The sequence below is a fragment of the Arachis hypogaea genome, chromosome 14, assembly GCF_003086295.3.
Source record: "Arachis hypogaea cultivar Tifrunner chromosome 14, arahy.Tifrunner.gnm2.J5K5, whole genome shotgun sequence".
Classification (NCBI taxonomy): domain Eukaryota; kingdom Viridiplantae; phylum Streptophyta; class Magnoliopsida; order Fabales; family Fabaceae; genus Arachis; species Arachis hypogaea.
Window position 1 is genome coordinate 5,631,643 of NC_092049.1, and position 16,324 is coordinate 5,647,966.

Below are 16,324 nucleotides of genomic sequence, written 5' to 3' on the forward strand. Positions count from 1 at the left end.
GGCGGATAGCATGTAATTTCTCTTTCTAATACCGGTTGCTTTTATCTTTTATTACCTTCTGCTTCTAATTCTGTATATATTTTTTAGAAAAAAAGTCCTTTAATGTTTTATTCAAGAAAAAAAAAGGCAAAAAAAAAAAAGCAAAAACTGCAACTATGTAAGTTCTCAAAAAACAAAGCCTGCTTTTCTTTTGAATGCTTTAGGTGTATTTTGAGTTTCTTTGGGTGTATTTCAGGTTGAGTCTGGTAGAAGAATCAGCCAATGACCCAGCTGAAGAGAACATGATGGTTGTGCGGGTAGAGACACAATCACAAACTGAAGCGCTTTCAATGTGAATTTTCAAGTAAATTTCAACCTTATAACCATTTTATTTTCACGGGCTTTCTTAACCTTTTATTTTTGTCTTGTTTAGAGTTCCAATTCAAGTTTATCTACCTCTGTTCCAGACAACCCCTGTGCCAGAAATTGAACCAACCCCTGCAAAGTCTCCAAGTAAAAAAATTAATGAAGAAACTACAAAAAGGTAAGGAATAATCTTGGGGTGTATTTGGTTATTGTTTGGGTTGATATTGTCCTTGTTGGGGTGTATATTGATCCGTAACTAGTTTTTTTTATAACATGATTCGTTTTATGTAACCCTGCAGCACTCCAGAACCACAACCAAAACCTGAAGAAAGCACACCCACGCTTCCACCAGCTCCATCTAAAATGTAAGTTCAGCAGAGTAAAATTCGGTTTTCAATATCATTCATCTATTCTTATTCTTATAGTACGTTATATGTCATCACGCAGTAATCTAGCCCCAGAAGACGTTGCTGCACTGATGATGATGGCACGGACAGCATCCTACATTCCTAAAGAAGGTCTGATGCCATCATTCAGCCTTGGCTTGACTGATTCAAGCCAAGAAGAAGTAGCAACGCAATAGGGGGAGAGGGCGAAAACTCCTGAAACTCCAAAACTAATAGAACAATTAGGGGAGCTGGTGGAAAAATTTGCAAGCAGTGGGGTGAAAACAGAAGGTAAAAGTCCACAGATTCAAAAGTAGAGTGGCGAAGAAAGTTTTGAAAAGTTTGAAACTCCTGCGAGGACCAACGAGATGTCGGCTGAAATAAAAGAGAAATGCTACATCTAGGCCACACATGTGAAGACATACGGAGATAGAGGTACTAATGAGTATGATGCTGTGTACACACTCAATGCCCAAGATCGATACATTTTGTCAAAAGTCCACTTCGCATCTCTCAAAGCTAATACACATATAGAAGCTGAGGTAATATTAGAATAACATTAATAAAAATTGATTTGGGCTTTTTTTTTCTAGATTGTCTCTACCATGTGTCTCATCCTTAACCAGCAAAACATTAAAAGATTTCAAGAAGAAATATACTGTCTCTCCCCTGATATAGTGGTAAGGTGTACTTCAACGAATATTGGGTGTATTTCTTAAATCCTTTGGGTGTATGTCTGTAATCGTTTGGGTGTATTTCTGTAATCGTTTGGGTGTAGTTCTGTAACCGTTTGGGTGTATTTCTGTAATCCTTTGGGTGTATTTCTGTAATTGTTCGGGTGTATTTCTGTAATCGTTTGGGTGTATTAAATATTTCATTTGGTGTTTCACAATTGTTGCAGAACATGGCCGTTGGAAATCATCCAAATGGGAAATTCTTACAGCCTAAAACCAATAAGCCATTCAGGGTGGAAGACTACCCAATATTTATACCCTTCTTGGACCTCAAAAAATTAGCATCACATCCATATGTAAGTTTTTGTTTCTAAAACTTCTTATTACCATTCTTTACTTATGTGCCAAATAAACTAAAACACTGTTCAATGTGGACATGCTTCAGATTTTTGCATCTGTTTGCTATTCAAACCATTGGTGCTTATGGGTGGCTGATGCAAGAAAAAAAATTTATATACTCGACCCATATCACAAGACATGTCCATCTGATACCGGAATGAACCTAAATAAATTCATTGTAAGTTATTTCTGTGTTTTGTATTTTAATATCTGGGTGTATTTTTGTTCAATATAAGGTGTAAGTTTATACTCCTTTGGGTGTATTCTTTTATTAAATTTATTCATATATTACTGATTTGTTTTGTGTTTTAAGGGATATGTAATTTCAAAAATGAGAGTATATGCTAGGGGCACCTCTGAAGAGAAAGGATCAGGAAATTGAACCACCATACATTAACATCTCAGGCCAAAAGACAAGGTATAAATCTTTCACTCTGAAAATTAATCTTTTCTATATGTAATTTGCTAATTTATTTCTTGTTTTTCAGCTATGACTATGTTATTTATGTAATGAAGTGGCTTGAAATAATTCAGCCCAAAAACGTTAAAAGGTGGAGGTATGAGTGGGACAATTGGACTCAGGTAATTGTGTTTAAAACTATATAACTCTGTATTACTTTACTAAATTAATATGGTTGATTAAAAAGAATATTCTTTTAAACTGTAGGACGAGGTGGACCACTATAGAGTAGAATATGCTTCTCGGATTCTATTCCATGAAATGAATCAAGACAAAGCTGAAGCCATTAGGGGAAGTGATGCAATAAGACTGTCCAAGCCATCCTCATTGTTATTGAGTCCATATAATCAGATAGATTCTAATGATATTGACACTGATTAATTTAACTGTTATATAGTCTTGTAACAATTTGAACACATGCTGTAAAATTTTGCCAATTATAATCCAGTTTTATTATAAAAAAAATTTCATAATTAAACTGTCTCTGAATTACAGGTGCTAAAATATGAAGGAAAACATCAAACCAGATATACACCTAAAACATGAAATTTTACACCCAAGAAAAGTTTAATATACATCCAAACTTTTATCTCCTGATGCTTTATCCCTAAACCCCTAAACCCTAAAACCCTAAACCCATAAACCCTAAAACTCTAAACCCTAAACCCTAAACCCCTAAACCCCTAAACCCTATACCATAAACCCCTAAACCCTAAAACCATAAATCCTAAACACTAAGCCACCCAACCTACTATACACCCGAAACATGGAATTTTACACCCCAACAATTTCAATATACACCCAAACTTCTATCTCTTGATGCTGGATTTCTAAACCCTAAACCCTAAAACCCTAAACCCTAAATCCTAAACCATAAAAACTAAACCCAAAATCATAAACCCTAAACCATAAAAAATAAACAAAACAATCATTTATAACATAAACAGCAGCATCTGAAATATATAAATGTAAAATGTCAAATACAAGAAAATTCAGAAATACACCCAAAAAACTGAGCTTTACACCCATATACTGTAACTATACACCCAAAAAACTATGCCCTGCTGCTGGTTCCTTGAACTGATAATTCATAACATGTCCTTGATATTGGCTGGAATTTAGACGCACCACTGATGCAGCATCAAAGAGGTTTAACTGGAAACAATAAACTCACATATTATCAAAATTATTAACAAGAAAATTAAACTCAATCACCACATATTTAAAGAATATCACTTTTACCTCGTTTAAAGCTTTCGTTTTCTTCTTCTTTGAGGCATTTGCAATCTGTTTGTCCAACTTTGAACCTAGCCTATTTTTTGGACGTCCTCTTGTTTGAACTCTTAGAGGGCTTTGAAGCTCGTTAACGGATTCCAAGTTGGCATTTTCGTGAGATAACAAACATGTCCCCTACCTTTTGGCTTTCAGTTCTTCTATCTCAACCATGACGTTATCGTACGCACGGTGCAGAATGGCAGTCAACTCCTCCAATTCTGATGCAAATTCACAAATATTTTGCGAACGAAACACCAATTCGTCAAACCTCTTGCTTCTTGGCTCCAACAGTGGCTCGTCGTGGCTGCTCTTGATGTGTGTGTCGCCTCTTTACCTTCTTGCTCCATCGTTCCAATATATATCTCAGTGACACTTGGGTTACTCGTTCAAAGCTTAACACGCTTAGTGCATGACGGCACAATATGCCTCTTGACGCGAATAATAAGCATTGGCATTTCACTTGGGCTGCTACTGAATTGTAAGTAACCACAAACTTGTTGAATATTGAGCTGAAAACTTGTTCTCCAACTTCGTATACTAAATAGCCTAGAGCGGAGTTCGTTAATCTTGTGATGCAATTCTCCTTTCCTCTGAATTGTGCTTGGACTTCCCTAAACTTTTGGTGAGTGTACACATGTTGAAATTGAGCTTCAATGGAGGATTTTGTTGCACACGGTATGGCCGTATGAAAATCTGCAACAACTGATTCTCTCTCTGCTTGCTCCCTACTTCCGAGGCAATTATCGTATTATTTGACAAATTGGATAAGCGAGTTGTTCCGTGTAATGAACTTGTTAAAAAATGAATGCATGCTCTTACTCCTTTGTGTGCTTTTCATCCTTGCCTAGAAGTGGTGATCCAGATAAATTGGAACCCATAGATGACGGTCTTCGTAAAGATCTACAGAATACACCCGAACCAGACTATATGACACCCAACAAACATGCAATTTACACCTCTGCTGCAAATTTTAAACAACATTACCTAAAAGCCACTTGTTGTCCACAAGACCATACTTCAGTAGAAAATCATTCCAATTCCTATCAAATGAGTCTTTGCTATGAGAGTTCCAAACAACTTGGCTCAATTCTTGTTCAATTTCTGCATGTCCCTTGTACCCATTTAATTTGCTTGGGATCTTCTTCGTGATGTGCCAAATATACCAACGGTGAATTGTTGTTGGCATACAAGCCTCTATAGCCCTTTTCATTGACACGCATTGATCGGTGAGAAACCCTTTCGGAGCATTTCCTCTCATGCAACGAAGCCAACATTGAAATAACCATTTGAATGATTCAATTTCTTCATTTTTTATCAAAGAGCATCCAAAAAGTGTTGACTGATCGTGGTGATTCACCCCGACAAAAGAACCACAAACTAAATTATACCTGAAATAAATTACGAGATTACAGAATAAAAAACATTAAGTACACCCAAATAATGATTTTATACATCCAAAAAAATTCAATATACACCTCTACAGCAGATTCATAAAACAAACACTAATTTAGCATTATAAACAAGAACAACATATTACCTATTTATATTATTAGTGGTATCAAATGAAATAACATCTCCAAAATACTCAAATTTGACTTCTTCCTATTCGTTACATTAAACTCATCTTTAATACTAAAATGCAGTTGTTTAGATAAAATCAAACATTAATCCTTGTTTGCTTTTACTATTTCCCATACAATCGCGTTTAGGTTTGACTTTGGCGTAATTGTAAAACGTTTTAACGGAATACCGCCTTTTAATTTTTACACTTGTGGTTTGTGAAAGCATATTGGAATTTTTTTTTTTTTTTGGTTCAACTTGGACTACTCTAATATATGTAAATAAATCCAACTTGCCTAATTTTTTGAATTTCCGAATTCCTATAATCAATAATAAAAGTTTATTAATGAACTTACGGCCTCATCTTTTAAGAACGTGTTCTTTAAAAATAATATTAAAAAAAAGTTTAGCAAAATGCATTCCAATTGGCACTTGGCAGCATGGGCAGCACAGTGGACCATGTTTGGCATGTGCACTAAAAATAAAAAAATCTTAAATATTATTAAAACGAGAAGAAAAGTTATCACTTTATATTATTTAATCCTTCGTGTGTTGTTTTATTAGATTACAATTAATAAATCAAATTAAAGTTTAATGATAATTATAACAAATGTCAAATATTAAGGAATAATGTAATAAGAGTTAAAAAAAATATTTTTTAACAGAAAAAATTAGATATATGCAATACCAATTAATATATCAATAGAATTTAAACATAATTTTTTTGTCTTCACAATAAAATTTTTTTTTTAAACAAAAGCTCAACACAACACAAGGTGGAGAAATTAGAGAACACATAATTATTAGACAAACAAATACAGATTAATTTATAGTGATCTTTGATTTTGTCATCAATAACCAAAAAAATAAAAATTAGTTTATTTTTTGTAGTTTTTAATCAATTTGTTGATAATTTTTGATACACGTATTTTTTTATTTCTGAATATTTTTTTTAACCACGTATTTTAAATAAAATCAAAAAAATCAATCAATTATCTAGTACGTTCTTCTTTTTTTATAGGTGTCCCTATCCAGCTCTTAAAGTATTGTTTGATTGTTTTTAGTATAGACTATAATTTCTTATAAACGGTCAACCAAACATACCACAACACCTGACAAGTAAACTCACACTAACTAATCAAGTGATAATCATTTTCAGTATATTTTTTACATAAAACACAAATATTCATCTTGATCAATAATGTTACATCTATTTAGTTTCTTCTTAGTATTGATCCTGCCAACTAACACAAATCAGATAAAGAATTTAATTTTTAGTGGTACCAATTCCCTCTAAATAGAGCCAATAAAACTATAATTTGTAATGTTCTTAGGAAGAATTTTAACCTGTAAAACCTATACAAATAAATTAGTAGAATAAATGCCTAATTTATCAAATTTTCACACTATTATGTCTTCTCTCTTATTTATTAATCTAATAGTTGATAGTTTGTAGAATCTTATGAAGTCGGTTAATTAATTCTAATTCTCATTAAAATAGTTTTTTTCTCTAATAAAAATTTTATATCCATTTTAATCAATTTCAAAATTCATAATTTTTTATTACAGATCCGATTTGATATAAAATCAAGAAGAACCTTAGAAAGATGTCCATTAGCATATTAAAAAAAATTAATTATTTTTTTAGAATTGAATTCTTTTTCCATCCCCGACCATTATTATAATTTTTCTATATCATAATTAGAATGTATCTTTAATTAAGACTATTTTAAAAAAATTTGAATGGTATGTTCTATAATGTCTATAAATTATACATGTTTCAATTTTATAAAAAAAATAATCATATTTCTCTAACACTCAATGAACCAGCCTAGCTACTTTTGTCATTCTTCATATATACTATAATAAAATTTTTAAATATACTTTGTAATTCTAATAATTTTAATAGTTGATTTCAATTAATATATATTATTTATATTTTTTAAAATTAAAATCAACTCGTTAAAATTATTGTACCAATATACTTAATATACTTAAAATTCTTTCCTATATTATATTAAAAAAGAATGCAATCTATCAAAGTACCAATATCTTATATAATAGATAAGATTTTTTTTAGCAAATTTTATGGTGTCGAAATTGCTGAACTTACTTTGTACGGTAAGTCTTAAATATTAAAAAATTATTTATTTTTATATTTTTTAATTTAAATATTAATTTTTATCTTCTTTTAATAAGTTAGACAAATATAAATAGACACCATAGAATGTACCTTTTTTCATATGAATTTATTTCAAATTAGCAGTAGTTTTGAACAAATTGATATAATGTATATAATGGATTGAAACTTTTTAAAACCTAACACAAATATAAAAAACTATTCTAAAAAATCTACTATAAGTAGAGAAACTCTCCATGCATTCTTCATCCAACAAATCTCCAATTGCCATAGTTCACAAAAATGGCTCCTCATTCTTCCTCCTCCCATGTCTTCCTCCTCTCCATAGCCCTTCTTTCCATGTCTTGCTTTTCACTCTCCCCTTTCATCCTACCCATTGGAAAAGACCCAAAAACCCTTCTCTTCTACTCCCAAGTTAGCATAGGAACGCCACGTCACAACATGGACCTAGTCATTGACCTTGGAGGCCCAATCGTATGGTACGACTGCAACACCCACTACAACTCTTCCTCCTACCACCCCATCTCTTGCGACTCCAAACAATGCCCTTCTGGCTCATTCTGTAGCGGTTGCAACGGTCCTTTCAAACCCGGTTGCTCCAACAACACCTGTGGCGCCAATATACTAAACCCTTTTGCCAACGCAATCTTCACCGGAGACACCGGTGAAGATGCGTTGACAATAGCCAGGACCAAAGTCTCTGGCTTGCTCACCGGATGTACCGATTCAGAAGGGTTCACCGGTGAGTCCAGAGTCCTGCAAGGCCTACCGCCTTCCGCCAAAGGAATAATAGGCCTTGCGAGGACACAACTCGCATTGCCAACACAGATCTCTTCTCTTTTCAAGCTTTCTAGAAGATTCTCACTCTGCCTAACGTCCTCGAACAAGTACGGACTGGGGAATCTTTACATTGGCGCTTCACCGCGTTCCACGGTAAAAAATGTCGATGTTTCAAAGATCATGCAAAGAACAAGTATTATTGTTAACCCAGTTAGCACTGCACCGATCTCGAGCGAAGGTGAAGCGTCTTATGAGTATTTCATAGACGTGAAATCGATCAAGATCGGTGGCAAGGCTCTTAACCTAAAGACTCCTCTTTTTTCCATTGACAAAAAGGGAAACGGTGGTACCAAACTTAGCACCATGGATCCATTCACCAAGTTGCATAGTACGATATACAAACCTCTAGTGCGAGAGTTCATGAAGCAGGCTTCGGATAAGAAGATGAAGAAGGTGCAATCGATTGCGCCATTCGAAGCGTGCTACGATTTCAAGAGTCTTGGTAGGACCAAGACTGGGTTTGACGCTCCCACGATCGATTTGGTGCTTGGAAATGGGGTGCAGTGGACAATATACGGTGGGAATTCAATGGTTTTGGTGAAGAAAAATGTGGCATGTTTGGCAGTTGTGGATGGTGGTAAGAATGCAATGACTGCTGTTGTTATTGGTGCGCATCAATTGGAGGAGAATCTTTTGGAGTTTGATTTGGTTTCTAATAAACTTGGCTTCAGTAACTCACTCCATCTTCACAATGCAATGTGTTCCCAGCTCAGAATCTAAGTTTTATTATTTATTAGGCAATGAGTACAGTGTGCAAGTTGGATTGAATAAATTAAAGGCTTTTGGCCAGTGAGTGTTCAAGTTGAATGAACAGAGGAATGTGAGATGTATGTACATTTTCAATTTTAATAACTTTAAATTGTAAGAGATGTGTTCTAAATCAATAAAAGTATTTTGTCCTAGATAAGTCAATTTAGTTAAGTGTGTGCATCTTGAGTTAGATTGAGTAGTCAGTGTTTTCATAATAAAAAATTAAAAATATCTTAATCAATTTAATCAAATCTAGATTATGTGAATCAATTTAATCAAATCTAGATGATGATCAAGTTAGATTGGTTGTCTTTTATTTGCCATGTGAGAATTGACTTTCTTTACTTTGCTTATTAAAAAAAATTACTTATATCTATCTAGCATGCAGAACTTATTAAGAAGATAATTGTAAAAAATAATTAATAAGACTTTTTGTGAAATTTTTAATTATGTTAATATTAGAAAAACAAAAAAAATAGTTAAAATTTGTTTTATTTAATATTTATTAATTATTACAATACTTAATAAATGTTAAATAAAATAAATTTTAATTTTATTGTTTTTGATTAATATATTTTAATTACTAAACATTTTTAAAAATCAAAATATAAAAAAATTATATAAATAAAGTTAATTTTAAAAACTTTTAGTTAATTATAGTTGATCAGTTATTTTTATTTTCAATTTTTTTATTATTAATTTATGCCGTAATCTATTAGCCACGCTTTCCCTTTTTATCCAAACATAATCATCTTCCTCAAATTCCAAATTATTCCTCCTCCTCATAGTCCCATCTAGGCATCTACAGCCTATAAAGTTTATGCAGATATTTATAAATATTAGGGTTTTTTACTTAAATAAATTGTTTGCATTTCAAAATTACCTGATTCCCCTAAAACAGATTCTGCAACGTGATTATCCTTTTTGTATTATTATATAAATCGTCCTAGGGTGCAAAGGGTTATATAAAACATGAATCATCTCACCCTAGGACGATTAATGCATGAACTTGTGAGGTAAAGTAAGAGTAAATCGTGGCAGGGCTTCTTGGGTTAGAAGTAGAGCATAAATCGTCCCAGGGTAGTAGGTTTTACGTGTTAATGGGCTAAACCAAACTGGGCTGCCACGATTTATGTGTTATTGAGACCCTCAGGAGCCTGGGACGATTTATGTGTTACTTTGTAACACTCAAAGGGCTGGGACGATTTATGCCCAAGTTATAACCCTAAGGACTCAAGTCAACGGGTTAACGGTTCAACCGGAAATTCACCGGTTGAACCGATTGACCTGGTGCAATATAATTAAAAAATAAAATATATTAAAAATTTTCAAATTTAAAATTTAAATACATATTTTCACTAATAATCCAACTTCAACTTTTTTAAAAAAATTTGAAACTCAAGCGGTTCGGTCGAACCGGTCTTATCGAGTGATATCAGTTTAAACCATTTCATTCCGGGTTTGACCATACCCAACCGGTTCGTTTTCTCATCCGGTCAGATCATCAGATTGGACCGGCTCAGAACCCCATTGCCCGGTTTTTCTCTCGAACCGGCTCGGTCTGGTCCGGTTCGATCCAGTCCTGTTCGGTCCGTTTCGGTTCGGTCCAGTCCGGTCCGAACTCAATAGTAAAATCAGCAAATTTCATGGGATTCTACCGTCAGAACCATCACCCTATCATGAGCGAATTCCATAATCTATTAAGAACACTGATTTCTAACATCTTATACTAAACCAAAAACTAACTAAATCACTATACATGGTATCCGACAACGTCTTAATAAAAAAATATTCTAAGATGCATATTCACCCTATACAATATCATCCAACATACTATATCATCCAAAATTTAAAAACATTAGAAAATTTAAAATCTTACCTCTTGATCGATAAATCCGGCAACATGCGCAATGCCGTTTAGGCGGTACATATCTCCTTGGTTCGCGGCCATTACCACCGCCGGTGAGATCCCCCAACTCCACCAACCGGCCGCCGACGGCCCACTGCCACCACCCCCAGTGCCACTCAGACGGCTCTGCCCACCACCAGCTGCACCTCCGCCACCGGCTGGTCCCACCCCCGAAAACAGTTCTCCCTCCAAACTTCCTCTCCGGTCAAATATGGTGGCTCCAAGACCTCCCTCCAATCTGATGATCTGACCGAATGAGGGAACGAACCGGTTGGATATGGTCAAACCCGGAATGAAATGGTTTAAACTGATATCACTCGATAAGACCTGTTCGACCGAACCGCTTGAGTTTCAAATTTTTTTTAAAAAGTTGAAGTTGGATTATTAGTGAAAATATGTATTTAAATTTTAAATTTGAAAATTTTTAATATATTTTATTTTTTAATTATATTGCACCAGGTCAATCGGTTCAACCGGTGAATTTCCGGTTGAACCGTTAACCCGTTAACTTGAGTCCTTAGGGTTATAACTTGGGCATAAATCGTCACAGCCCTTTGAGTGTTACAAAGTAACACATAAATCGTCCCAGGCTCCTGAGGGTCTCAATAACACATAAATCGTGGCAGCCCAGTTTGGTTTAGCCCATTAACACGTAAAACCTACTACCCTGGGACGATTTATGCTCTACTTCTAACCCAAGAAGCCCTGCCACGATTTACTCTTACTTTGCCTCACAAGTTCATGCATTAATCGTCCTAGGGTGAGATGATTCATGTTTTATATAACCCTTTGCACCCTAGGACGATTTATATAATAATACAAAAAGGATAATCACGTTGCAGAATCTGTTTTAGGGGAATCAGGCAATTTTGAAATGCAAACAATTTATTTAAGTAAAAAACCCTAAATATTATTAAGAGCTTTTCTTGAGAGTTGGATGCCCTATTGGTTACCGCTAATAAGAAAAGAAAAAGTTTAAAAAATTAATATTTTTGTTAAAATTTAGTTAGTACTTAATTAATAATAAAAAAATAAATAATTTTATATCATTAGTTATAATTTTTATATTATTAAAAATATTAATAATAATTAACCAATGATTATAAATTATAAAATTTGGTCGTCCTAACGTTTCTCGTAAAAAAAAAGGAAAAGTTTAGGGGGTTAGTAATTTTTATGTTTTTTGACCAGCACTTAATCATCAAAATAAAAGTGAGTAATCTCCCACCATTAGATATAATCTCACACCATTAAAAATACTATTGATAACCAATTGATGATTACAAAACACTAAAATTGCTGCCCCTAGTATTCCTAAAAAAAAAATATACAAATAAGTTACACTTGCAACTCGTTGTATAGTGCTCCATAATGCATCTCTTTTTCCCAATTGAAAATGCTATATAACTCACCTTACAGATATATATATTCGTGCACGAACTTTAAAAACCTAAAATATTTAAAAGATTACTTAGGAATAACTCAATAGAAAAAGTTTGAGAAACCAACTTGTCTAATCATAGAATTTTGTTTAATCATATGAAAAATCTTTTTCTCTTTTTTAGCAAAAGTTGTAGTCTAAATCTTTAACAAGAAATTAATTCCCAGCCGAGAGTAAAGTTTACACAATATTGGTATGGATGGAATATATTATAGGATCAATTTTAACACGTTATTAATTAATGTAAAGTATTAGTTATTATATACCAATATGTGTATATGATTTTGTAACATATCTGTTAGAATAAAATATTATAATAAACATATATATATATATATATATATATATAGAGAGAGAGAGAGAGAGAGAGAGAAAATAAAAGAATTAAAAGAAAAAGAAAGCACGATTACAAACTCACAATTATTTATTTCTTTTGGATTGTAAAATAAAATATTAAACATTAAATATTTTTACTATATATATTATCAAAACATTATATATTCTTATTGGATAATAAAATTTGTCCATTATATACACCTAGAGAATTAGGGTTTGTAAAATATTGTAGTGAAATAAATTATAGCACTCTAAGACCATCAATTTATTTGGCCTAGAAAAAAAATATTTAAAGAATCGAATTAAATCAATTAAAACTTAAGACATCGACACAAATGGAGCGAGCAGTAGAGGGACAAAATTGAATCTATCGTCGCCTTATGTATTTTATAATGTCATCCCTATCAAAATGAGTCCGAAAGTAATCACATGAAGAACACGCATGGTCACATGGATATGTTAGACGTACTGTCAATATTTTAAACTTAATTGAATGACTCTTGTATCAAGGAAAATAAATAATATTATATATTGAAGTAGTCTATATTTGAAGCTGCCATGAAACTTGCATTAGTGAAAAAAAATTTTAAAGACTAATTGGTATAAATCTGAATTTGGTATTGTTTAATAAATGGTAAATTCTACTCGATTTTTTTTAAATTAGAGGGTAAATTATCTCTTATGACATATTTTTTTATTATTAATTAAAATAAAATTAGTTGACTTATTATAATTAATTTTAATTTTTTTTGAAGTAAAAACTCAACACAACAAAGTGGAGTGCGTGAACATAGAACAAAAAAGTACAGTTCTAAATCTTAGTCATCTCCGGCATAGTCATCAATAATCATTGGAGTCAACACCTTGCTTTTTTTGGTAGCTGTTCACCGTTCTGTTGATGATATTCTCTACACCCAAGTGCTTATTCTTAAAAATCCTGTCATTTCTTTCGAGCCAAATATTCTAGATAACAACAAAGAAATTAAGCAACCATTGTTTGTGCTTTCTCTTCCCTCTTGGAGCTTCAATCCAACTCTCAAAGTATTACTTAATATTTTCTGGGATCGACCACAGTCTACCTGACGTAAACAATCAAGCACACCACACCTATCACGAATACTCACAACTAATAAACAAGAGAAACATGTGCTATTCCTCTTTTTTACACAATACACAAAGATTATCTTCCTGCACAATAACACCTAGACGACACAATCTCTTTTTAGTGTTTACCCTACTGCTACCAATACAAACCAAACAAATAATTCTATTCTTGGTGGAGCATAACCTCTCTAGATAATACTAATGAAACTATAACTGGTGATATCCTTCGGGAGCATGTCTGCTTGTATAACCTGCACAAAGTTGTTAATAGAAAAAATGCATTTTTTATCAAACTTCCATATAACTCGATCCTGTCTCGCAGTAGTTAGCTCAACCAACTGTAAAGTTTCATGGAGCTGATTAAGTAATTCCAACTCCCATTGAAACAACTCCCTCCTCCATTGAAAATTCTAAATCCATTCTAACCCATCCCAAAAACCACAATCCCCGATAACAGAACCTCGTTGGTTTGAAATCGAGAAAAGTCTAAAAAAAATATATTTCAATGCACCATTTTGTAGCCAGATGTCCTCTCAAAACCGAACTCTCCTTCCATCACTTTTAATAGATTAATTTTAACTTTTAATTTAACCTAAATTTTGTAAATTTAATTAATTAATCATGATCTAACTTTTTTTTGTAAATTATAAAAATTATTAAAAAATTTAAAATTAATAAAGATATGATGTAAGTTACTTCATCACTAGACTATTTAATTAGTTCATCCTTTCACGTCAAAATCTTAATATATGTGATCTTGTGATAAGTTATTTTACTTAGGACTCATCATATTATTAATTAGCGGAGAATAGTGTGTGAATCACAATAGCTATCAATTTTATCTTATTATTCTTATCATCAATTCGATGGATAGTATAGTGAAACATGAAGTCAATAAAAATTAAGGTTAAATTACAGCATTCATTACTTAAATCAATTTTTGGAGGGAGAAAAAATTGAAATTAAAATTTTTTTACGTAAATCAGTGATGTAACTTTTGTTATAAAAGTTTCATTTTATTTTGTTTAATAATAAAAGAATATGTTACAAGGAGTAACTTATCCTTTAATTTAAAAAAATTAATTAAAAGTCATCTTAATAAATTATTATAAGTATAATAAAAAATTTTAAATTTTAACATCTATTTAAATAAAAAAGTGAACTGATCACTCCATGAATTGAAATTCTTTGCATAAGTGAATATACATATAAGATTATTTGCAACGGTCTCATGTGCCACCAAATGATGAAAATTTCTTGCTTCCGGTATACATAATATTAGTAGAAAGAATGTTATTAGTACAATTTTGGTATGATTTGTTCTATTAAAAGATAAAAGATATATTTTTATATCATTAAAAATACAAAAAAAAAAATTAAAAATGATGTAGATATCATTTTTAATATTAATAAACAGTACAAAATAAGATAGGAATTAAGGTAGCATTTAGTGGAGAGACAGAGACGGAAAGACTGAGACTGAGAGACAAAGACTAAGAGACAGGGATTGAAATAAATCTCAGTATTCTGTTTGGTATAAAATGAGAGACAGGAATTGAAACAAGAATAAAACTCTAATTTAATTTGCATAATGGGTAAAATTAGAATTAATTAATTGAAATAAAAATATTTTAGGTATAAAATGTTATTAAAGTTTCAGTCTCTATCTCTAAAAATTTCAGTCTCTTGTGTCCCTATTTTTTGGAGGTATTGAAATACTGAAATTTTAGAGACAGAGACAAAAATTTTAATATCAATCTCTGAACTAACAAATACGATACTGAATCTCAGTCTCTCTTTCAGTACCTCAAAACAAACGCTAGCTAAGTAACAAGACCTGAATCTTAGGCATGGCTGTTTTATACATATTTAAAACTAAATAATTAGCACATGTCAAATATGGGCAAAACGAGAGATCAACTCATCAACATGTGGGATGTGTCGGGTAATAACTGCGTATTGCGCAGATCTCCATCAGTTTTAAACAAGAAAATTAATCTCATTAAACGTGCGTCTCTTTTGTTAATATGTATTTTAAGAATATATTTTAAAATGTTATAAAAGAATATTTGTATTTATTTTATCGATTTTTAACAAATTGATGATGGTTTGATATCTAGTAGTCTAGGAGTGAGACTTACTCCTTTTTGTAGGTACTAATTTTTTAAAAGTGTATCAAAATGTCTTCGATTAGACGGATATTGGAAATAAAGATAAATTAAAATTTATAAATCCGTAAAAGAAACGAAAAAGTAAAGTTTTCGAAAAGAAAATGTGCTGAAATAAGGATAGCGTTTGAAATTAAAAGAAAGCAATAAAATGCCTTCGATTGGGTCAAAAGACTTTGACATGAAAACTTAAAATACAGAAATGTAAATTGGACATTGAAGATAAAGGATACTTGAAAGATCATAAATTTGCTTGAAAAATAAAGTTTACAAGAAGATAAATTAAAAGAATGAAAACATGGAAGGAACCCTACAGAAAAGTTACGCAATCACAGACTCAGAAATTCTCTCGAATATGAGTGTGCTTGAGTGTTTTTTTGAGTTAAAGTTCCAACCTTCATTCCCTCAAACTTTCTAGTATTTATAATATACTTTTTGTAACTGACAATTAATTACAGAATCACAGACTTGAGTGCATATCCTTGATAACTGTTTCCGGTTTTTTGCCTATAAACGTTACGCATGATTTCCTTGCGT

At 32.1% G+C, this 16,324-nt stretch overlaps 1 protein-coding gene across 1 annotated transcript; it reads left to right on the forward strand.

Annotated features, from left to right (window-relative positions):
- Positions 1-7,463: 7,463 nt before the first annotated feature.
- LOC112741171 (probable aspartic proteinase GIP2) lies at positions 7,464-8,986 on the forward strand. Its single transcript, XM_025790037.3, has one exon. It carries the CDS (start codon positions 7,522-7,524, stop codon positions 8,797-8,799), a length of 1,278 nt encoding a protein of 425 aa, XP_025645822.1. The 5' UTR covers positions 7,464-7,521; the 3' UTR covers positions 8,800-8,986.
- Positions 8,987-16,324: the final 7,338 nt, after the last annotated feature.